Source organism: Oncorhynchus kisutch, linkage group LG9 (genome assembly GCF_002021735.2).
Source record: "Oncorhynchus kisutch isolate 150728-3 linkage group LG9, Okis_V2, whole genome shotgun sequence".
Lineage (NCBI taxonomy): Eukaryota > Metazoa > Chordata > Actinopteri > Salmoniformes > Salmonidae > Oncorhynchus > Oncorhynchus kisutch.
Genome location: NC_034182.2, coordinates 29968917 through 29992124, shown reverse-complemented (window position 1 = coordinate 29992124; position 23208 = coordinate 29968917). Strand labels below are relative to the sequence as shown.

The following is a 23208-nucleotide window of genomic DNA, read 5'->3' as shown; positions in this document are numbered from 1 at the left end:
GCGTCGTCTGGGTTAGGGAGGGCTTGGCCGGTAGGGATATCCTTGTCTCATCGCGCACCAGCGACTCCTGTGGCGGGCCGGGCGCAGTGCACGCTAACCAAGTTGCCAGGTGCACGGTGTTTCCTCTGACACATTGGTGCGGCTGGCTTCCGGGTTGGATGTGCGCTGTGTTAAGAAGCAGTGCGGCTTGGTTGGGTTGTGTATCGGAGGACGCATGACTTTCAACCTTCATCTCTCCCGAGCCCGTACGGGAGTTGTATGGATGAGACAAGATAGTATCTACTAAAAACAATTGGATACCACAAAATTGGGGAGAAAAAGGGGTACAAATGAAAGTAAAAAAATATAAAAAATAAAGAAAGAAAATTTTTGCCCCTGACATTTCTAATGTGCATAGGTCAGGTCATAGGACGGTCATTGGAATAATACAGAATATCATTAAACTAACCGATGAGCAGCAGGGTATCTTACAGACTGTGGAAAACAGAAAGGAAAATGCTGTACACAGCTGCTCATGCTCCCACGTAATTTTATTTTAACAATGTTTCGAACCTTAGGTCTTCTTACAGACTGTTCCTTTGAAAGGGCAATCTGTGATTTTAGCAATAACCTGACCTCAACCCAATTGAGATGGTTTGGGATGAGTTGGACCGCAGAGTGAGGGAAAAGCAGCCAACAAGTGCTCAGCATATGTGGGAACTCCTTCAAGACTGTTGAAAAAGCAGTCCTTATGAAACTAGTAGAGAGAATGCCAAGAGTGTGCAAAGCTGACATAAGGCAAAGGGTAGCTACTTTGAAGAATCTCAAATATAAAATATATTTTGATTTGTTTAACACTTGTTTGCTTACAACATGATTCCATATGGGTTATGTCATAGATTTGTCGTCTTCACTATTATTCTACAATGTAGAAAATATTACAAATAAATAAAAACCTTGAATGAGTAGTTGTGTCCAAACCTTTGACTGGTACTGTATATACACTTCAAAGCAATTGATATTCCTCAATAGGTAGATATGTAGAAGACAAACAGAGAGGGATTTATGACCTATTCTTTCAAGGATGACATCTTAACTTCAGTTAGAGACATCAATACAGATAGCTGTGTACAGTGGTTCCTCCTTTAAAAGTTGGGTCATACTGCGGCACACCCTGTGTGCTGCTGCAGCATTCTGTGGCATGTCATTTAATTCTCAGCCATTTCTTCTGTTACTGGAAGTTATTGCTAGTTTGACCACCAGAGGGCATCTTTGAGAAGCGTTTGATAGTATTCCGTATTGGCGTTACTAGAGAATTTAAAACATTTTTTGGAATAACATAGTATCTGGGATTGATTTTCAGAAATGCTTAATTAATTTGATTAAAATAATGGTGTTTCCATTCAGAGAAAAATTGTCCATTTGTAAATTCAGACCGTTTTGCTCTCGGAGCACACGTTTGGTCCAAGGGGTAGGGTTGATTTGAGCATTCTGGCCTTACAACGGTAGTCAAGCACCCAAGCTAACATTGGCTAGCTACTTCCAGACGCAAATGAGACCACTCTGGCGATTTTACTCGCCCTAGCAGAGCTGGTAAGGCAGCTTTTGTGTTAACCAGAGTGTTGGTGACTGTAAATGTGCTGCTTGAAACAATTTAATTACGCTTTTTTCCAGACATTTACTGACACCGGCAATATTCAACGGGTGTTGAGCGCTTGTAAAGTAATAATTCTGCGTTCTGGTACACTCAGACGAGAGTGCTCTGAAATCTGTGTAGATAGTAGGCTAGACACATTAAATTTTTAACAACGTTATTTTCTGATAAAAGCTAGTTCATTGCATCCACCATGGAGCCCAGTTTCATAATATGACCATATTTCCCAGCTGCTTGCTGTCGTTTTGAAGTTATCGCGAAAAAAACAGGCCTTATTTGAGTGAATTTTTTACCCTGCCAGCTCCTATTAGTTCTATTGAGCACCGTGGCACCAACTCGCCTTCCGAACGTTCTATTCCCAGCTTATTGTTCAACGTCACAATGTCTGCTTCGCTATTGATGGCAATGAGACCTGCTCACTTTGTTTTATAGTTAAAATGTAAACAACAAAGTGTAAACAACAAAAATAATATTGGAATTCTGCGGTCTTCCCATTGTTTCCTATGGGGGAAATATCGGCATGTCTGTCTATTTCGCCAAATATCTCGCATGTGAGACATGTATATTCTGATTTTTTAAAAGTCGGTTGTAACCGGTGTGAAATGGCTAGCGAGAAAATGGGGTGCGCACTAATAGCGTTTCAATCGGTGACGTCACTTGCTCTGAGATCTTGCATAAATGCTTTAGCTAGCTAGATTCTTTACATCCAATGTTTCACAAGACGACAGCCTGGTTTTCTGGTTTTCTCAGGTGTCCCTAAAACATTAAACAACACAAATTACAAATTAATTCTCCTAACACTAGCTAGTTGGCTAATGTTAGCTAGTCAGATAACTTGCAAAATAGCGATTTTTGTAAATTTACTTTATGACAAAAAAATATGCACAAACGTTTGTCTCTACATTAACTAACATATTCCTCTCAATTGTAAATGTTTTGCTTGACTCGTTATGATGTTACAACAACTTACATCTGGTTCCACAGTAAAGTTTTGTCAGCCATCTTTGTTGAAGAACACCACAAGGGTGGCTGGCATCAAAATTCATCATTGGAATCACTCGATATGATTGGTCATATAAAAACCTTGGGACCCAATGCATAATGAGTGCTCTAACTCCCCCTTGTGGTGGTCTGGAGCAATGAAGCCGTGACTCTGGGTATCTCTAAGTCCAGCAGTGCATGCTCGCGACTTTTAAAGGAGGAACCACTGTACCTTAAATGTAGGGAGTAACCACAACTAATGCAGTGTCGCAATATCACCCAGATGGGTGCTAATCATGGATAGTGGCTGAGGTAAGTTTCCCTCCAATCAACGTAAAGCAATTTGATGATCATAAAAAAATCACAGAAATCAATCCCTCACTGTAGAGAATCATTAGCTGAAGTGAATTCTCAAATAGAACTTCAGTATTTGGAAATAGTTTCTTCTCGTGCCGTGCCATTCTGTTTCTTTGCTGTAAGATTGTAACACGTTAGGCCTATTTACCACACGGTGCATCTGAAACATCAAAGCAGCCAACTTTATATTAAAAAACAAGTGAAGTCTGAGGCACAGTGGGTGTTGTGTGTATGTCCCTCAGGGAGACAGCATACTCACCACCCACTGGGCACACACTTGTTGATTTAGCGTTGTTTCCACGTCATTTCAATTAAATTACTTTGAACCAACGTGGAATAGATGTTGAATTGATAGTGTGTATACGTTGAGTGAGAGGTTGTTTTCCTGATTCGTTAGAGGTGCATGTGTCCGCCTATTGTTCTGGTGTGTAAATTCATTACACTTTGTGACACAAAAAGGGGAGGGGAAAGGGAAGATCACTCCTTGTTAATCAACTCAGTACATCTGCTCCAGCTACCGCTACCCCTATCGATTGGGATAGCATGGTGGAAATGGACTGTCCAGCCATGGCCTAACTACTTCCCTATATCTATTTCTAACCAAACAGGCAATTCATCAGCTGAAATGAAATGCTATTGCAACTTATGAAACCTGGCCATCACAAGCTTTGTACAGTGTGTATTGGATTACAATTTCAATTGTCTCCCTTGTTCCTTCCAATTTCCAATGGTGGTCATGGGTAGATGTACAATTGAAACCCAGGTTTCAGCTAATGTGTTAACTGCACAATAAAAATGATGGCATGATGAGGCCCCTTTTTCTTTTGAGAGGAAAACTATAATATGTGACACTGACAGTGACAGGTAAAATGTCTTTCATCAGTCTTTCAAAGTCAATGTGCGATAGAAGGAAAAAAACAAGACCATGGTGCATAACACTGACTTTTTTAATAGAATTCATTTATAACAAATGGAACTTGTGTCAGCAAAGAACTGATTTTCATACAGACTTCTTTCGCCACCAATGTAACCTAATTAAGAAAATAAAAAGCACTCCTTTCATTCAGAAAAAAAACTGTTTACACTTACAACTAATAAGAGGTAATTGTATGATTCTTTTTAACAAGCCTTTTTTTTTTTTTTTTTACAATTTCATGAATTAATTTCAGTCTATGCATCCAGACGAGAGATAGATAGAGAGAGCAAAGAGAACACAACGTTTATTTCTGTAATGACACTCCAAGCTTGAATGGCAAAGCCACGTTAGTTAATAACAGATGGTTGGGACAAATTTCTGAGTTGTCTTCTGGAATAATCACTGATGCTTTTTTTGCCACAAACTTTTTTTTTGTCTTTTTCAAAGTCGATCCTTTTTATGTGTTATTTACATACACACAAAGTGAACGTTGAAGGAGATTCTTACAGATGGGTTCAAGTAATATATTATTGGGTTCAGAATCAATAGGGCAGTGCATAGTACAAAGATAAAGAAAGTGCAATTCTTCCTATTAGGCCGGCTGCAGCCATTCTGCAATGTTTCACCATGCATAATTGAAATTTAAAAAATCAAGATGGGAAAACAAAATGAAAGTTGTGGATAAGTTAATGTGCACAGACTCCTGAACTAAGTACATAAAATATGGCATCGATAATAATAGCACTTTTATACGGTTATGACAAGAGTTGAAAAAAAGCACCTAATTAAAAAAAATAACTAAACAATTTAGCTGCTTGAAATAAAAAGGGAAAGAAAGCACCTGGAATGCACATCCACAAAGCCATCAAAGAGCGCTAGGGTCAAATAAATGTGGGGTTAAAATGATATGTTGTGTCCTCAACCCAAAAAACGTAATTAACATTTTGGATACACCAACTCATTCCAGGGTTTTTCTAGATTTTTACTATTTTCTACATTTTAGAAAAAAATTGAAGACATCAAATCTATGAAATAACACATATGGACTCATCTAGTAACAAAAAAAGTGTTAAATAAACTCTTTAAAGTAGCCACTCTTTGCCTTTATGACAGCTTTGCACACTTTGGCATTCTCTCAACCAGCTTCATTAGGTAGTCACCTGGAATGCATTTCAATTAACAGGTGTGCCTTGTTAAAAGTTCATTTGTGGAATTTCTTTCCTTCTTAATGTGTTTGGGCCAATCCGTTGTGTTGTGACAAGGTAGAGGTGGTATACAGAAGATAGCCCTATATGGTAAAAGACCAAGTCCATATTATGGCATGAACAGTTCAAATAAGCAAAGAGAAAACATTTCAAGAACTTTGAAGTTTCTTCAAGTGCAGTGGCAAAAACCATCAAGCACTATGATGAAACTATCTCTACCGCCACAAGAAAGGAAGACCCAGAGTTACCTCTGCTGCAGAGGATACATTCATTAGAGTTACCAGCCACAGCAATTGCAGCCCAATTAAATGCTTCACAGAGGTCAAGAAACAGACACATCTCAATATCAACTATTCAGAGGAGCCTATGTGAATCAGGCCTTCATGTTTGAATTGCTGCAAAGAAACCACCACTAAAGGACACCAACTAGAAGAAGAGACTTGCTTGCGCCAAGAATCATGAGCAATGAACATTAGACCGGTGGAAATCTGTCCTTTTGTCTGATGAGTCCAAATTTTATATTTTTAGTTCCAACAGCTGTGTCTTTGTGAGACACAGAGTAGGTGAACGGATGATGTCCACATGTGTGGTTCACACCGTGAAGCAGGGAGGAGGAGGTGTGATGGTGTGATGGTGTGGGGGTGCTTTGTTGGTGACACTGTCTGTGATTTATTTAGAATTCAAGGCACACTTAACCAGCATGGCTACCACAGCATTCTGTAGCGATACACCATCTCATCTGGTTTGAGCTTAGTGGGACTATAATTTGTTTTTTAACAGGACAATGACCCAACACACCTCCAGGCAGTGTAAGGGCTATTTAAACAAGAATGAGAGTGATGTAGTCCTGCATCTGATGACCTGACCTCCACAATCACCCGACCTCAACCCAATTGAGATGGTTTGGGATGAGTTGGACCGCAGAGTGAAGGAAAAGCAGCCAACAAGTGCTCAGCATATGTGGGAACTTCTTCAAGACTTTTGGAAATGCATTCCAGGTGAAGCTGGTTGAGAGAATGTCAAGCGTGTGCAAAGCTGTTATCAAGGCAAAGGGTGGCTACTTTGAAGAATCTAAAATATATTTTGATTTGTTTCACAATTTTTGGGATACTACATGATTCCATATGTGTTATTTCATAGTGTTGATGTCTTCACTATTATTCTACAATGTAGAAAATAATACAAATAAAGAAAAACCTTGAATGAGTAGGTGTGTCCAAACTCCGACTGGTACTGTACATCTTCCGCACTAGCAGACACTAGCAAACACAATTAAGTACTGTCAGATTTGTAACTAACTGTTCCAACAGTTTGTATATTTCTGCAACTGTTTATAATTGCAAATATATGTATCAGTCTAATACTTTCCAGCCTGAGGCCTAGTGAAGGGATCCTTTGGCTGAGTGTCTATATACTATACACTGTGTCCGTTTGCTGGAGTCCGTTTGACTCATTGGAAATAGAGAAAATGCTTTTCACTGTTAAGGTCAGTAAAAGCTCATGGACTCCGCTAATTGTCCCATGATGCATGTCTTTGTCGACAACAGGCATTTGGCTTTGACTCCCTTAATTTTCCTAACATTCTTAATAGTCCTACTTTGTTTAAAATGCACATTGACTGGTTGCCTCTCTTTGAATATACATCTATCCCAATTAAGTGCTGGATCTTTTTATAGATTTAAGAACTTGAAATGAGAACAAAAGGACAATGCGAATGGGGGGGGGTAAACATCGGTCCCCTTCCCATAGAATGCTCTGCTATTTTTTTACAATTATTTTCACTGAGCCACAAGAAGGCCACATAAACTGAAAATAGAAAGCCTTGCCATGTACGTATTTGCATATATAATTTCATATTATGTAACAAATGAATACTTAAGATAGAAATGAAATATACAGTTATATGAACTATATGCATGGACTACTCAAATATTACAATAATGTGTTAAATGAACGTTATAAAAAAACAGACAGAAATATAAGGCACTCTAAATGCAAAATGAAAACATGTTACGCTGTTGAGCGTTTTAACACCTCAAGAAGAAAGTGACGTCTTTGTACCTTGTCCTAGTGTGTGGAACATTGACTTTGAGTCTAAGCGACCCCCTGCTATGGAACTACGAACTTTCTGAGCATATCTAAATGCACTGGTGATACGTCGAGTGACACCTTCCCCACCTACATGCCTCACCACAACAATGTCATGACTAACAAAGTATCCACATGAACCCTATTCATAATACACCTATTTATTGCACAAGAAAATATGCACTGAATACGTTTTGTCCTACTGATGTGCATTCCAGTGAAAAATCGTTTAATTTCCCCCAAAGTATAGACATCTCATTATGGACGCTTTCATATACAATCCATTCGTTTTATATATGTACTTTATTTCAGTAGACATACGTTATAGGTCATGATCATATTATAATGAATATATCATTCATATCTGTCATCTTCTATATACCATAAATATGTATATATCACGTATCTTATCCATCAGGTGCTCATCTTTACCTTCATTCTAACATGGAAGAACTAAGATAATCGGTAGCAGCAACTTCATACTTTGCTCATCCCTGTTGATTCCACAAAGCCCCCAGTTTATCGTATGAGTGTGTAAGTAAGTTATTGTGTATCCGATATTGGACAAATAAGACAAAACAAAAAAAAACTGTAGCAAAGTCAACATTTGGTAGTGTGAATACAGGACTGCACATATTGAGACAAACAAACCCCCAAAATTTGCAAGAAAAAGTAAAAGAGCAAAGACTTTCTCTGCATGACGGTGCATACATTAGAACAGCTCTACAGCTTAAAAAAATACAACTCGGAAGAGAAAAGTGAACGATTACGCAAATACTTTGTTTGATTCACTTTGTTCGAGTGATACGTTTTGTTAAAAAAAGGAAATCAAATTTCACACAGTTTAAAATAAAGCACATATCAACTGTATAGTAAAGTACTAAAAAACTAAAATCAATAGGTTTTATTTGTTTCATATATCTTTAAACATTCCCCCTTTTCCCCCCAATTCTTTAAATGATGAACGTTGCGACAGGAAACTGGGTATTTTTTTCATAGTGGACCAAGCACTGGTGTCTTCTTTTTCAAAGGATAGATGTCTCTGTGTCGTTTGATTGTGGAACAGAAATGTCTCTTTACAATGTGCATCAAGTTTTAAGCCATTCTGTGTGCCTCCATTTCTCTCTCTTGTGGTTCGTAATATGATGCATTACTTGTCGATGTAATAGTACGTTGTGTTATTATTTTGTTTGTGTTTCTTTCAGTTTTTTTTAACCCAAGACGAATCCTTGAAGCAACAGAAAAAAAATAATTCCATAAGATGCTTCAACAGTCAGGATTCCCTCTCTGTTTCCCGTGTCAGGATGAGTTCCATGGGTTTTGGGAAACACTTGGTCCTCCAGGAATAATCTTTATGATTTTTTTGAAATTTTTGTGTCTCACATCTAACACTTAGGGCTCTATTCAATCAGATCCGCTTTAGCCGACATCCGCGTAGTGGTTGTTTTGACGGTGTTGGAGGTGGAACTGCGTTAGAGCTGTCAAATCTACAGGTGGCTCCCGGCATTACACCTAAAGTGCGTATTGCCATGGCCTGCATGTTGTCGCATTAACAGAATTCCAATGCAGCCTTGTTTACAAGTTGGAACACTGGAATGTGAGATGGAATCTACACCTCCATTTTGATGATAGAAACACTCATTATTTCCTTTAATGATTTTTCTATTTGAGTGTAATTAATTCCATATGGCCTACACTTTCTCGCTCTGAACTTCTAATGCGAGTGGGGTGGGTGTGACTTCATGACAAGGATCGCAAGAGTAGCTGCTCACCGATTTGACTGCTCCAACGCAGTTCCACCTCAGACACTGCCAAAACATTTGCTATGCGGGTGTCTGCTATCGCCGGTTAACACTTGATCTGATTGAATCTCGGCCTAAATTGAGTCTTTAGTTAGGAGTTAAGAAGTACTTTCTCAAGCAGGAAATTATGGCTCAGAAGAGAGGCTCGCTGGGGTTGTCCAAGGGCCTTCTGCTTTTCCTCCGGGACAGGGACTCTTACGTTGCATAGTGGTCAAAGCTTCCAAGGTATTCCAAACCAGCTCTATAACAGAACTGGTATTGATCCTGAGGAGAAAGGAGAGAAGGAAAATTAGACATTGGTCCAAAATGTTTGTCACCATTTTCCAACCAGGTCCTATTAATTTGTTTATCTCTCTGTCTCGCTGTCTTTCTTTTCTGTCTCTCTCCATATGTATGATCTTTAGTTTCCATGGACTCAATCATTCTCTCTTTCTCCGTCTGCCACGTTCACATTTTAATTTGCTGCTGCTCAGAAATTAGATAAATAAAAATGTAGTTAATTCACCACAGAGTAGAAGATTGCTGCTTTTAAGCAATTTCAGAGAGCCACTTGTAAGCTATTGTGTATCTTTTCTATAGATCTTGGAAACAGTTGTCTGTCATCCATTCAAATTATATTTTGTAGACGGCAAGTGGAATTCTGTATCTGATGAGCATCAATTTGTATACACAGTCTTTCTTTGAAAACACAGAGGAAATATGACTGCTGATTCAATATGACTGCTGACTTCACCATGTAACAGAGAAGTAGCTACCTGATAAGTGCACAGATTATGTTGATAATTCACTGTGCTGGGTAACTGCAGTCATTTCAATTCAAGGATAATCCTGTGTGTTCCGTTTAAATGCTAAGTGTGTGGTGCTGTGGGTTGTTTGCTCAACCCAGCACATGGTAAATCTTTTTGAGACGTACTACTTGTAAATAGCTGTGGGTTGTTACCTGCCTAATAGTTAATAGTATACACTGCGTGTACAAAACATGAATGACATCTGTTTTCTTCCATGACATAGGCTGACCAGGTGAAAGCTATGATCCCTTATTGATGTTACTTGTTAAATCCAATTCAATCAGCTTAAATTAAGGGGGGGTGACAGGTTAAAGAAGGATTTTTAAGCCTTGAGATATGTATTCTGCATGTGTGCCATTCAGTGGGCGAATGGGCAAGACAAAACATGTAAGTGCCTTTGAACGGGGTATGGTAGTAGCTGCCAGGAGCAGGGGTTTGGGTCAAGAACTGCAATGCTGCTGGGATTTTCACACTCAACAGTTTTCCGTGTCTATATAGAATGGTCCACCACCCAAAGGACATCCAGCTAACTTGATACAACAATGGGAAGCATTGATGTCAAAATGTGCCATCATCCCTTTGGAACACTTTCAACACCTTGTAGAGTCCATGCCCCAAAGAATTGAGGCTGTTCTGAGTGCAAAGGGGGGGAGGGGTGCAACTCAAGATTAGGAAGGTGTTCCTAGTGTTTGGTATAGTTAGTGTATAAGGTGAGAGGTGTGGAAAGTACAGGTAAACAGGGTATCTCACCTCTGTCTGCACCATGGCCGGTCTCTGTGTCCGGAGCATTTTCACTGTCTGGAAGATATCCACCACGCCCTCGTACCTCATTCGCTCTAATACGATGCTGAGGGTGATGAAGACACCGGTCCTACCCACACCAGCACTGCAAGAAACAATCAAAAGTTAATCAGTCAGAAAATAAACAGTCTGAGAACCTCCAATCTGACCAGACAAAACACCACATGACCAGACAACACCACATGACCAGACAACACCACATGACCAGACAAAACAACACATGCTCAGACTAAACAACACATGCTCAGACTAAACAACACATGACCAGACAAAACACAGTCTCGACAAAACAACAGTCTAGACAAAACAACACAATCTAGACTAGACTATTTATAAACAAACTGCATTATTTGTCTTTGTTCACTAGACTGTTTATATATTAATGTTCCCCACTTGCCATGAAATCTCACAGGACTGCTGTGTTGTGTCTGGGAGCTAATTTAATGTCTGGATAGATCATTAATCTGATCTTTTATCCTGGTAAGATCAAAGTTAAGCACCACTGTTTCCACTGCAAGTTGAGCTAAATCTTTTAAATACCATTAAACGTTGTGGTCTGTTATTGTACTTGCTTATCATTATAAACTGTTTGTAAATTATATAAAACTCCATAAAATATTGTTTTGAATGTGGCTCCTTACCTACAATGGACAGATATAGGCCCATCTTGGCCAAACTGTTCTTTTGTTTTATGAACTTGGCCAATGAAATCGATGAAACCCTCTCCCGATTTTGGCACTCCTTGCTCGGGCCAGTCTGTAAACTGAAACTGCCTTACCGTCCGTGACTGTCCGTCCTGGACAAATAGGGAGAGAGAATACAGTGTGTTCACTTGAATGGAACGTCAAGCCAAGAGGATGAAGTCAAGACAACCTGTGCATAGTACTTGACCAAAAGGCCACATAAGAAGATAGTCGAGGAAAAAAAAGAAAACGGACAATCTCGATATGCCTCAGTAATGACGCTGTCTTTTGTGTGCTTTTCCATTGAAGATATCAATATCGGTCATTAACGAATCAGGGAGCCGCGAGGCACAAAGTTATAAGCACCAGAGACAGGTGTTTGTTACTAAAGATATCTGTAATTTTCACCTGACTGTATTAAAATATGAATAGTAAAGACGCTAAGTCCTTTGATGTGCCTGAGCTTTGGCAGGCTCTTGAAAAGCTGTCTTTGAGGGTGTGCATTACTTAAGTGATATTGTATCCCTTTGATAAGGGGAAGCAATCCCATTGAGGTTCCAGTGTAACACACACTACAAAGGAGAAGCCTGCACCATTTATCAGTGTAAGCCTTTGATGGAATTAAGTCCCAGCGGCTCAAGGCTGCCATGCTCCGTATTTGTTTTTACACCTTTGACACATGTCATAATTCCCTCAAATACATTTCTGCATATATTCATTTAAAAACCTCCAGTTCGGTATAAACAACTTATTAGATGTGGGTCCCAGATGTTGGCTTGAGGACTACTGCACAGTTAAAAACCCCGGTCAGTAGGAGTCGGCCAACTGTCAGTCCAACGCTCAATCTGAACCGTTAAAATCAAATGGCTCAAAGAAATGGTAGCGGGTGCTGCCAAGTTTTTATCATGAAACAGAGTTATTCAAAGACAAAAACTTCAAAGTAGACAGATTTATGCGTTTGACCAAACTCCACACAATAAACAACGAATCTGATATATTTTTACAAAAACTACAAAGTCAGGAACGCTTCATAGCACTGTCAAATCTCAGTGAGCGTTTGAACAGTAAAATACCCGTGTACAACAGTATAGTACTTACCCTGGCGTCAGTCACTTTGAACTCTCTCAGGATGTACTGGGGCATGTTGTACTCAGCCATGGGGTCCACCACAAAGTACTGGTATCTGGCCGACCTCTCTGCTGGCCAATACTGGTGGCATTTTTCCTGCAGCGGGGGAAAAACAACAGAAACAAACCCCATGAGTGAGATTACCTCATACGGTACAATGAAATTCCAGCAGAGTATGGCTGTACATGCTGTTTACGATGGCCCATTGTTGGTCTGAATTCAATTTATTTTGCATGTTCGCATAGTTCATTTCTATATGTATTGTCAGTTATGTTATCATGTTAAGGTATTAGCAACATTTGGTTAGCATGGCCAACAGAGTGCACAGAAACAACATAGTTTAGCATTACATACCCTGCCCATTTCTCTGAGCTTCGTTAGCATGACTACGATGGTGGAGTTATGCTCCCAGAGCATCCTCCAGAAGTCCTCTGTCGTCTCCGCTAGCGGCCCTTGCGTGGCAATATAGGCTTTCTGTTGCCTGAAACAATATAAAAATATTCAGTATCACAAAATACAAGGTAGAAGTGGACTACTAGGAGTCTCAATAATTCAACCACATTGGTCAACATGTTGAAAGAAGCTCTCCTCACCTGTATCCATCTATGAAACTGGCATTGATGTAGTCGGAGCCTTCCACCCCTCGGATTGGCTGAAGACACACTCGCGTGGACTCGTATGGCATTATGTTCACAAGGCGGTTCTTGAACTTGTTGCAGGGGAGATTGGCACTGATGAATCGCGAGGTATGGGCTTTAGTGTTGGCTAAACGCTGCAGAGAGGAAGATAAGAAGCACTGCCTTTAGGTGACTGTTGGCTAATGCAGCTCTCTCCTTTATTTTCCTAGTGTCTGGCTTGAGGGTGACATTAAAAACAGGGGGCTTGTGTAATATAATGCTGGCAAAAGTGAGGGAAGGACTTAGTAGGATTATGGGTTCTCGGCTGCCAAACATTCTGAACGTGAAAAGGCTACACTTTTCAACCTCATGTTCATTCATCTCCAGCACCAAACCAGTGTCTACATATGTGAAAACACTGAGTTTCTATTATCTGTGGTTAAAAATATAAGAAGAAAGGCCCCAAAAATGCTTCTCTTTGACATCAAAGGGTAGCATTAAAAGTTAAAGAAAATTGTGATTTTCTAAACAGGCAATGAGTTTTTAAATGTTTAAACTTTTGATGATGTCATCGGGTATATCTTTTTTACTTGATGTTTTTTTCTGTAAAATGTATAAATCTGCCGTTTTCACATATGTAGACACTGGTATTGTGCTGGAGATAATGAAAACGAGGTTGAAAAGTGGTGGAATTGCCCTTTAAGTATGTAAAGGAGAATCAAGGGAATTATTGCTGCTCCTCAGATTTGCAATGTTGTGATTAAACCAAAAAAAATTCGTGCCGCAGCAAGCCCGATGTGGACAGGGCCATGGGTAATCTAACCTGTATCATCTCTTAGGGGTGCGTACCAAGCAAGGCCAAAAAGCATTACATACAGCACATATAACACACTGCAGACTGGCTGACTATGACCGGTGGCTTAGTTGGAACGAGGGGGTTGGGGTTTTCACATGAAACTATATCTAACCACCCTCTGACTTTCAGTAAATACAAGAAATTAAAGTTTGCGATGCGACAAAATTGGACATAAAAAGTCACTGGTGCTTGCTAGAATGTTTTTCTTCTTATTTTCTTTATATAGCTAGTTCCTCTTTTGTCGGCATGGCCACTTTGGAACTATAAAGCAGGATATGAGCTGGAGCACATTGGTCATGGGTTAGCATCCAGGCTGTCCAATATCTTTAAGTTGGCTGTTTGTCTGTAGCATTGCACCCTTTATCAGTTTATCTATTCCTTTTGCAATATATTTTTTATAATTGCATGCTTACTCATGTAAGCCTCCTGTACAAGCTACTTTTACAACTAGATGCACTGTACTAAAATAATTCTCCTTGAAAATAAAAGGCATTTTTGTGTGGATTTTTCCAATTATAATTTTTTAAAAAATGAAAAGATCGATGGCAATAATACAACGCAGACCAACTCACCTTGAACTCCAGCTCCATGCCCGTGACGTTCTCTCCGCCCTCAATCCCAGTCAGCTTCTGGATGTAGGCGTAGAGGTTTCGGGCGGGCACTTCAGTGGTGCCGCATGTAACGGCTTCCTGGAGCGCGTCGTGGATGAACACGTACTGGTCCTCCGTCTGCACCATGTAGTTCCGCTGGGCGCGCATCAGCGTCACGTGGCCGTAGATGTCCACTGTCTTCTCGTGCTTGATGCGCTCCAGCATAGCGTCGATCACGATGAAACAGCCCGTGCGGCCCACCCCGGCACTAAAGACAAAACAAAGCGACACTTAAGAGACAATATTCTGTGCTGCACACCTCAGCACTGTGTCCCCAAATACACACGAAGAGGGAGGGAAATGGTCAGAACTGACAAGGTTGACTTGCTATTGGCTTGATTTCAGCCGCATTGACAATAGATGACTTGACCTAACTGTTTTAGTGGCTTGTCCAGCTTGACTGACGAGACACTTGAATAACATTTGAGGTAAGAACTCTATTGAGATAATGAGCCAATAGCGTCACAATTTCTTCGGCAGTTGCAACTTGATACAAGTCATGTTGACGGTCATTCCTGAAATCTGCCCCCAGATGTTACTGTAACGTTCTTGTTTATTATACCCCCTAACCCTAACCAATATAGCTTTGTTGTGCTGTGTAAGCCCATGATGAGAATGACTACTCTCCATTGGTTGATAATGAGTGACAGTTCAATGCTGAGAGAGGTGCCCTGTGTCAGCTGTGGGGAGCTGAGAAGTTCCCTGGCTACTCTAACACCTTGGCCACGCTGCCAACCCCTTGGCTGCTGCAGTGCTGACCATTTTGACTTTGAGAGTAATCAAATCTGATGTGGTGTTGCGGAACCAGTGGGAGTTGGAGAATGGCTTTGGCTGCAGTTGTCTGGACATGCCCAGATTCACAAAACACTTAAACAAAAACTTAAGAAGCTTAATTTAAAAAAAGAAGTTCATAAGTGCAATTCCTCAACAATATCTTAAGATTTCACATTTTTCTTACGAACTTCTCAAATATCTTCTTACGAACTTCTAGACGATTGTCGCTAGTCAACCGATCTAGATATATATATATTGCGAAGCAATGACAATCATGCTCGCACATGTCTTACTGAGATGACAGTTTGAAAATATGTTTTTTGGTTTAAAACAATCACTACTGAAACTTTCAGAGGAAGTTTGTGAGTGAATGAAACATGTTCAATTGTTTTCATTAGTTTAGGGTTTAGCTAGAGTATTCACACACACCTTAACTTTTTCCACATGTTGTTGTGTCACTGGCATACACATAATATCCCATAATGTCAGAGTGGAATAATGTTTTTAGAAATGTTTACAAATGAATTAAAAATTAAAAGCCGAAATGTCTTGAGTCAATAAGTATACTTATGGCAAACCTAAATAAGTTCAGGACCAAAAATTGACTTAACAAGTCACATAATAAGTTGCATGGACGCATACAATTATCTGTAAGGTCCCCAAGTCGAGCAGTGAACTTCAAAATCAGATTCAAACACCAGGCAGATTTTCCAATGCCTTGCAAAGAAGGGAACCTATTGGTGGATAAAAAAATACAATTAATAAGCCTACTTTGAACATCCAGTTGATCATGGTGAAGTTACAAATTGGATGCTGTATCAATACAGCCAGTCACAAAGATACAGACGTCCTTCCTACCTCAACCGCCCAAGGATTTCACCATGAGGCCAATGGTGACTTTAAAACAGTGACAGAGTTTAATGGCTGTGATAGGAGAAAACGGAGGATGGATCAACAACATTGTAGTTACACAACGCTTCACTGAGAACCACTGTTATTATTTTCAAGCATGGATGTGGCTGTATCATGTGCTCGTCATTGGCAAGGACTAGGGAGCTTTTTAAGATAAAAATAAACGGAATAGAGCTAAGCAAAAGGCAAAATCCTAGAGGAAACCCTGGTTCAGTCTGCTTTCCAACAGACACTGGGAGACAAATTCACATTTCAGCAGGACAATAACCTAAAACACAAGGCCAAATATACAAAATGACATTGAATGTTCCTGGGTGGCCTAGCTACCGTTTTAACTTAAATAGGCTTGATATTCTATGGCAAGATTGAAAATGACAATGATCAACAACCAACTTGACAGAGCTTGAAGATATTTTTTCAAAGAATAATGTGCAAATGTTGTACAATCCAGGTGAACAAATCTCTTAGGGACTTACCCAGAAAGACGAATTGCTGCCAAACGTGATACTTGTATTGACTCAGGTGGTTGAATACTTATCTACTCAAGATAATATTATTAGTGATTTATTTTTCATAGATTTTTTACAAATTTTCTTCCAGTTTGACAGAGTATTTTGTGTAGATCGTTAACAACAAATGACAATTAAATACATTTTAATTACACTTTGTAACACAACAAAATGTGTAAAAAGTCAAGGGGTGTAAATATTTTTCGGGAGGCACTGTATCTTGGAATTAAGAACATTTCCAAGAAGAAATCCAACAACATTATATTTGAGAGTCAAATTTCTTAGTAAGAAACATAGGAAAAAAACGTAAGAACATTTCCAAAAACTTTATTGAAGAATAGTAATTTTTCGTATGTTTTGTGAATCCGTGCTGGTCTGCAGTCTGCATTGTGGCTTTCTACTGACACTGCAATCACAGAGCACCCCCACCTACAGTCCTCTCCAACCTGATCTGAGCTAATCACTATTTAATTACATTTTACATTTCAATTTAACCTCTATCTGAAGTGTCAAAAAGCACAAACACAAACAAAGTCTTGTACAGCTAACCTTGTGGGGACACACAAGTCAGTCCCATACAAATCCTATTTTCCCTAACCCCTAACCCTAACTCGAACCCATACTCTTACCCTAAACCTAACCTTAACCCATAAAACTAACCTTAACTCTAACCCTAGCTCCTAAAACTTACCCTAGCTCCTAACCCTAACACTAATCCTAACCTTAACCCTAAACCCCCTAGAAATAGCACTTGACCTTGTTGGGACCAACAAACAGTCCTCAGTTGGTCAAATGTTTATTTGTTTACTATTCATGTGGGGACTTCTGGTCCCCACAAGAAAAGTTAAACACGTCCACACACACACACACACAAACATCACAAACACAATCATGGCACACACACACAAATCACAAACATGGCAGAAATACACAAACATGGCTCTCACACACACACAAACATGGCACACACACACACAAACATGGCACACGCAAAACACACACATCGCAAACATGGCACAAACAAATGTGCTTCACTTTTTTCCCTGTGTCACTTTGAGATGCGGGTAAATTTGCCGGGTGTATTTGTAAGAGAGTAGAGCAGCTGACTTCAATTACTGCCATTAGCTCAGCGCAATGTGTTAAAAGCACCTAATGGCTCTCAAGAAGGCACTGAAAAGCAGGCCTCTTCATTAAGAATCCCATCGGCACATGGTCACATTAGAGCCAGAAAATATTTCAAAGGAAAAGAGGGAAAATGTGTCGCTAATGTTTCACTTCTATACAGAATAGATAGCAGCATAAACTTAACGACAAGGACAGACAGCTGAGGATATGTCTAATTTTCATATTATGCTAATTTTCTTTTTTTTTACCAAAATACGCTTTGAACACAAACATTTAAAAAAAACTTTCATAGTGAGGTTATTTTTTGACAGTATTTATTCGATTTTCTTCACAATGTCATCGTTGAGGAGTATGAACTCCAGTCCGCCTGACAAACACTTGTGTCCCCCAGCCGAGCATTGACAAGACAGTCCTTGGCTGGCTGCTCGACAGTAAATAGGTTATTCAACTCATTAAGTCGACATGGCTACGAGGTGCGAGCCACGCTCCCCTGCCTTTCTTCCCCTGATAGAGCATTTGTTTTTCATTTATACAAAGGGGAAAAAAGGGAGGGCAAAAAGATTCAAGACTGAGTTAAGATAGTCTCCGGGGTCTAAGTCTGGCTAATGTGCCGTGGTGCAGCGGAGGCGGCATGGGAGAGAGAATTAAGACACATACGGGAGTCATTTGTTGCAGCAAAACATTATGTGCTTGCGTTTAAAATGGCAGACGTTCCCTGATTGATTTGGTGACGTGTTTCGACACAGGCTTTGTTGCCACTCTTAAGGTACAGTTGAAGTCAGAAGTTTAGATACACTTTAGCCAAATGCAATTAAACTCAGTTATTCACAATTCCTGACATTTAATCCAAGTAAAAATTCCCTGTCTTAGGTCAGTTAGGATGACCACTTTATTTTAAGAATGTGAAATGTCAGAATAATAGTAGAGTTATTTATTTCAGCTTTTATTTCTTTCATCACGTTCCCAGTGGGTCAGAAGTTTACATACACTCAATTAGTATTTGGTAGCATTGCCTTTAAATTGTTTAACTTGGGTCAAACATTTCGGATAGCCTTCCACAAGCTTCCCACAATAAGTTGGGTGAATTGTGGCCCAATCCTCATGGCAGAGCTGGTGTAACTGAGTCAGGTTTGTAGGCCTCCTTACTCGCACACGTTTTTTCAGTTCTGCCAACAACATTTTCTATAGGAGTGAGGTCAGGGCTTTATGAAGGCCACTCCAATACCTTGACTTTGTTGTCCTTAAGCCATTTGCCACAACTTTGGAAGTATAATTGGGGTCATTGTCCATTTGGAAGACCCATTTTTAACTTCCTGACTGAAGTCTTGAGATGTTGCTTCAATATATCCACGTACATTTCCTTTCTCATGATCTATCTATTTTGTGAAGTGCATAAGACCCTTCTGCAGCAAAGCACTCCCACAACATGATGCTGCCACCCCGGTGCTTCACGGTTGGTATGGTGTTCTTCGGCTTGCAAGCCTCCCCCCTTTTCCTCCAAACATAACGATGGTCATTATGGCCAAACAGTTCTATTTTTGTTTCAACAGACCAGAGGACATTTCTCCAAAAAGTTCGATCTTTGTCCCCATGTGCAGTTGCAAACCGTAGTCTGGCTTTTTTATGGCAGGTTTGGAGCAGTGGCTTCTTCCTTGCTGAGCGGCCTTTCAGGTTATGTCGATATTGGACTCGTTTTACTGTGGATATAGATACTTTTGTACCTGCTTCCTCCAGCATCTTCACAAGGTCCTTTGCTGTTGTTCTGGGATTGATTTGCACTTTTAACACCAAAGTACATTCATCTCTAGGAGACAGAACGCGTCTCCTTCCTGAGCGGTATGACGGCTGCGTGGTCCCATGGTGTTTATACTTGCGTACTATTGTTTGAACAGATGAACGTGTTACCTTCAGGCATTTGGAAATTGCTCCCATGCATGAACCAGACTTGTGGAGGTCTACAATCTTTTTTTCTGAGGTCTTGGCTGATTTCTTTTGATTTTCCCATGATGTCAAGTAAAGAGGCACTGAGTTTTAAGGTAGGCCTTGAAATACATCTACAGGTACACCTCCAATTGACTCAAATGATGTCTCGAATGATCAGAAGCTTCTAAAGCCATGACATCATTTTCTGGAATTTTACAAGCTGTTTAAAGGCACAGTCAACTTAGTGTATGTAAAATTCTGACCCACTGGAATTGTGACACAGTGAATTATAAGTGAAATAATCTGTCTGTAAACAATTGTTGGAAAAATTACTCGTGTCATGCACAAAGTAGATGTCATAACAGACTTGGAAAAACTATAGTTTGTTAACAAGAAATGTGTGGATTGGTTGAAAAACGAGTTCTAATGACTCCAACCAAAGTGTATGTAAACTTCCGACTTCATCTGTAGTTAGCAGAGGCTCACGGTTGTTGCTGAGCTTCTTGAGAAGAGATTGGTTTGTGTGTGTGTGTGTGTGTGTGTGTGTAATATTGTGTGTGAAATGTTCTCAGGAATATTTGAGGATATGAATCACATCCAGGGATTAAGGAGCAGCACGGCAGGGGGAGAAAACACGGCAAGCGTGAGACATTTTCTACCACTGCCCCAGCTGTTTCCAATCCTTCACCGCTTTTACAGTCCAGTCCCAAACCCCGGAGAGTGATGACCTGTGAGCAAGCAAGTGACAGAGTGACAGCGTCGAGCCAGAAAATGGGAAGGTGGAGGAAGAAGAGGAGGGGGGGGGTAGAGAGAGAGAGAGAGCAAGAGATTGAGAGGTTCTTTACGTTTGGCAGTTATAGGGGCTGGCTGGCCCTGATTCTGGGCCTGTTTTCCACGTTCCCCCCAGCACTAACGACCTGTCTCTGGCTGCTCCGACAGGCGCGGCCAGCTGCTTTGGCCGTCCGCATACATCAGCGGCAGGCTAAAGTGGTTTCAGTTTTTTTTTCAGAGTGTGGGGAACGGGGGGATTGTACACTGTTAAAAACAGCTGTAACTGGACCCAGAGTAGATGTAGCCTGGACAACAGTAAAAGCAATTAAATGTTGTATTGTCACCAAATCTAGTTCGGTCATGAAAACTCTCTAGCTTATAAAGGCGTATTAAGGCGACCACAGAAAGACTACGCAATTATCTTCACATTTACAGTGTGTATCAAAATGCTGCCCTTCTACTTAGCATGACTTTTAGCGTATCAGCACTAAATACAAGAGACTGTCTGAATGGCAAAGCAGATGCATCAGAGGCACAGTCATAGCAACACAGGATTCTATGTATAAAGGAAAATGTGTGTCTATTCACCCTTTTGCAGTAAGCTTACATTGTTCTCCACAACCTCAAAAGCAGACACTGGCTGTGTTCAAAATGGCATCATATCCCCTACGGGCCCTGGTCAAAAGCAGTGCATTTCAAGCGCCATTTCAGATGCAGCCAATGACACATTTTTAACCCATCACGTGATGTCTGAGACTCGACCGCAGTCTCGCCGCTCAAAGTGCCTCAAGGAGAATACTCCATTTCACTGTGTGATGAGGCAGCAAGGTCAGACAGACAGACACAGACTTCCAACGGCCTTGCAGAAGACTAGACTTCTTTCCGTCAGACTAATGTTTACTCCTTCCTCCTCTTCATTTGAGACACCACTCTAATATGAACTTTTAACTACTGTCGGTGCTCATAGACTAGACCAGTGGTCACCAACCCTTTTCTGAGTCAAGATCACTTTGAGTCAAAATACCAGCCCGAGATCTACCATTCAGATTTTCTTTTTTACTTGACTTAAAAAAACAGAAGCTATGCCTCTGCAACATTAACCTATTAAAAACAGTACTTAAGCAATTAGGTTTGTTTAGAAGGTTATATGCCCAATACACTATCACCGCATATTGTGTTTGCTTGAATTACCCTCTGTTCGCACCATTTAAAAAAATAATCCTTAAAAAAATTTGAGGTAGACTATATGATCACACCGGTAATAGATCAGTTTTTGTATTACTTGCGAGGCACAGCAGAGTGAGAATACATTAAAATAATTTGCTTTCATTTTCTTTTACTGGGCTGATGGTGCCTGCATCTGATGGTCAGTCTCAGCGGAGGGAGAGAGCAGCAATCTGAGGGTATGCCCTCTCAACAGCCCTCCACTCTCTCCATCCTCTACTGAAACTGACCGAAAAGGGACACCATGTTCAAGTCGATAGTGAAACTCGAGTAGCGCCGCATTATTCCTGCCTCATGCACAAATGCATGTTGTTCCTCCTATGAACAGTGAAAGTTAAATATTCCTTGATATTAAAAAAGATCCAAGCCGCTATTAAGAACAGTGCAAGCCTATCGATACAGTTTCCTAATCATTCATTACAGCAGCAGTGCTGGTTGTAGCACCAGTAGACGTAGGAAGAAGGTGCATTTTCTGGCATATAAAAGTGTTGAATGAAAACTGTTGACAGTGCTGAGTAAGACATTTTTGGTCACCCTAGTCATGTTTTTAAATCTCACAGTATCAACTTTTCTTTAACTTTCCTTTACGCATGCTACGTTACTGCAGACACGGTAACCTAAGCCATCCGATTGGCCAGCGTCAGGCCTATAGTGCACTTGATTTGCTCGCCGGGCCTCCCGGAACACTTCGCCTAACCGGCAGCTGAATCAAGTGCACCTACCATCAACAGAGTGAGTCGAATAAATACAAATATGAACGGAAGGCTTTCTTTTTTTCTTTTTTTTACAGAAATGTTTGGCGATCGACTAGGAATGCCTTGGAGATCGACCTGTTGGACTAGACGTGGTAGACATTCATATATAGAGTATTGTAATGAAACAGCAGGGAGCAGGTCTCGAACCCTCAACCTTCTAGCCCAAGGTCCGGCACGTTATCGACTGTGCCGCAAAAGCATGCTCATGCGGCTGGGTCGATTTCCGTGCTTATAAACCCAGGGTCGTTACACTACTCCCTCCTTTCAAAGAGCGCGTCCTCGCGATAGCTTCCGACTCTACGTCTTACAGGAACGCCCTCACCGGCCAAGCACACGCACTGACGTGGATGCAAGGTCCAATCCCACTTCTGACACCAGTGTAATGAAAAAGCAAAAGCATGCTCGTGCGACAGGGTCGATTTCCGTGCTTATAAACCCAGGGTCGTTACAGTATGAATCAAACAACCTCCAAAGAGTATGTCTGATGCATGAGAAACATTCATTCTCATTCTTAATTAATGAAAATCAACCCAAAATCACTCATTCCTTTCATGTACAGTGTTAAAACCTCTTGAAGTTTCCAAAGTAAACTGCCTATTTCTCAGGACCAGATGCTAGAATATGCATATAATTGACAGCATAGGATAGAAAACACTCTAAAGTTTACAAAACTGTAAAAATATTGTCTGTGAGTATAACAGAACTGATAT

The 23208-nt window shown here is 40.4% G+C and overlaps 1 protein-coding gene across 31 annotated transcripts in view; it reads right to left on the bottom strand.

Annotated features, from left to right (window-relative positions):
• Positions 1-3900: 3900 nt before the first annotated feature.
• The window catches only part of LOC109897033 (receptor-type tyrosine-protein phosphatase delta), a 593471-nt gene continuing 574163 nt past the window's right edge, over positions 3901-23208 (bottom strand). For 27 of the 31 annotated variants that reach the window (XM_031832376.1, XM_031832366.1, XM_031832377.1 and 24 more), the window contains 7 exons: positions 14428-14713; positions 12976-13154; positions 12737-12863; positions 12353-12478; positions 11213-11367; positions 10521-10656; positions 4088-9246 (listed from right to left, as the gene is read on the bottom strand). In XM_031832376.1, coding sequence (XP_031688236.1) covers positions 9178-9246; positions 10521-10656; positions 11213-11367; positions 12353-12478; positions 12737-12863; positions 12976-13154; positions 14428-14713 — 1078 coding nt within the window. In that variant the 3' untranslated portion in view covers positions 4088-9177. Of the gene's footprint in view, positions 9247-10520; positions 10657-11212; positions 11368-12352; positions 12479-12736; positions 12864-12975; positions 13155-14427; positions 14714-23208 lie in introns of all 31 variants that reach the window. The other 4 variants (XM_031832363.1, XM_031832396.1, XM_031832394.1 and 1 more) reach the window with 1 other exon arrangement.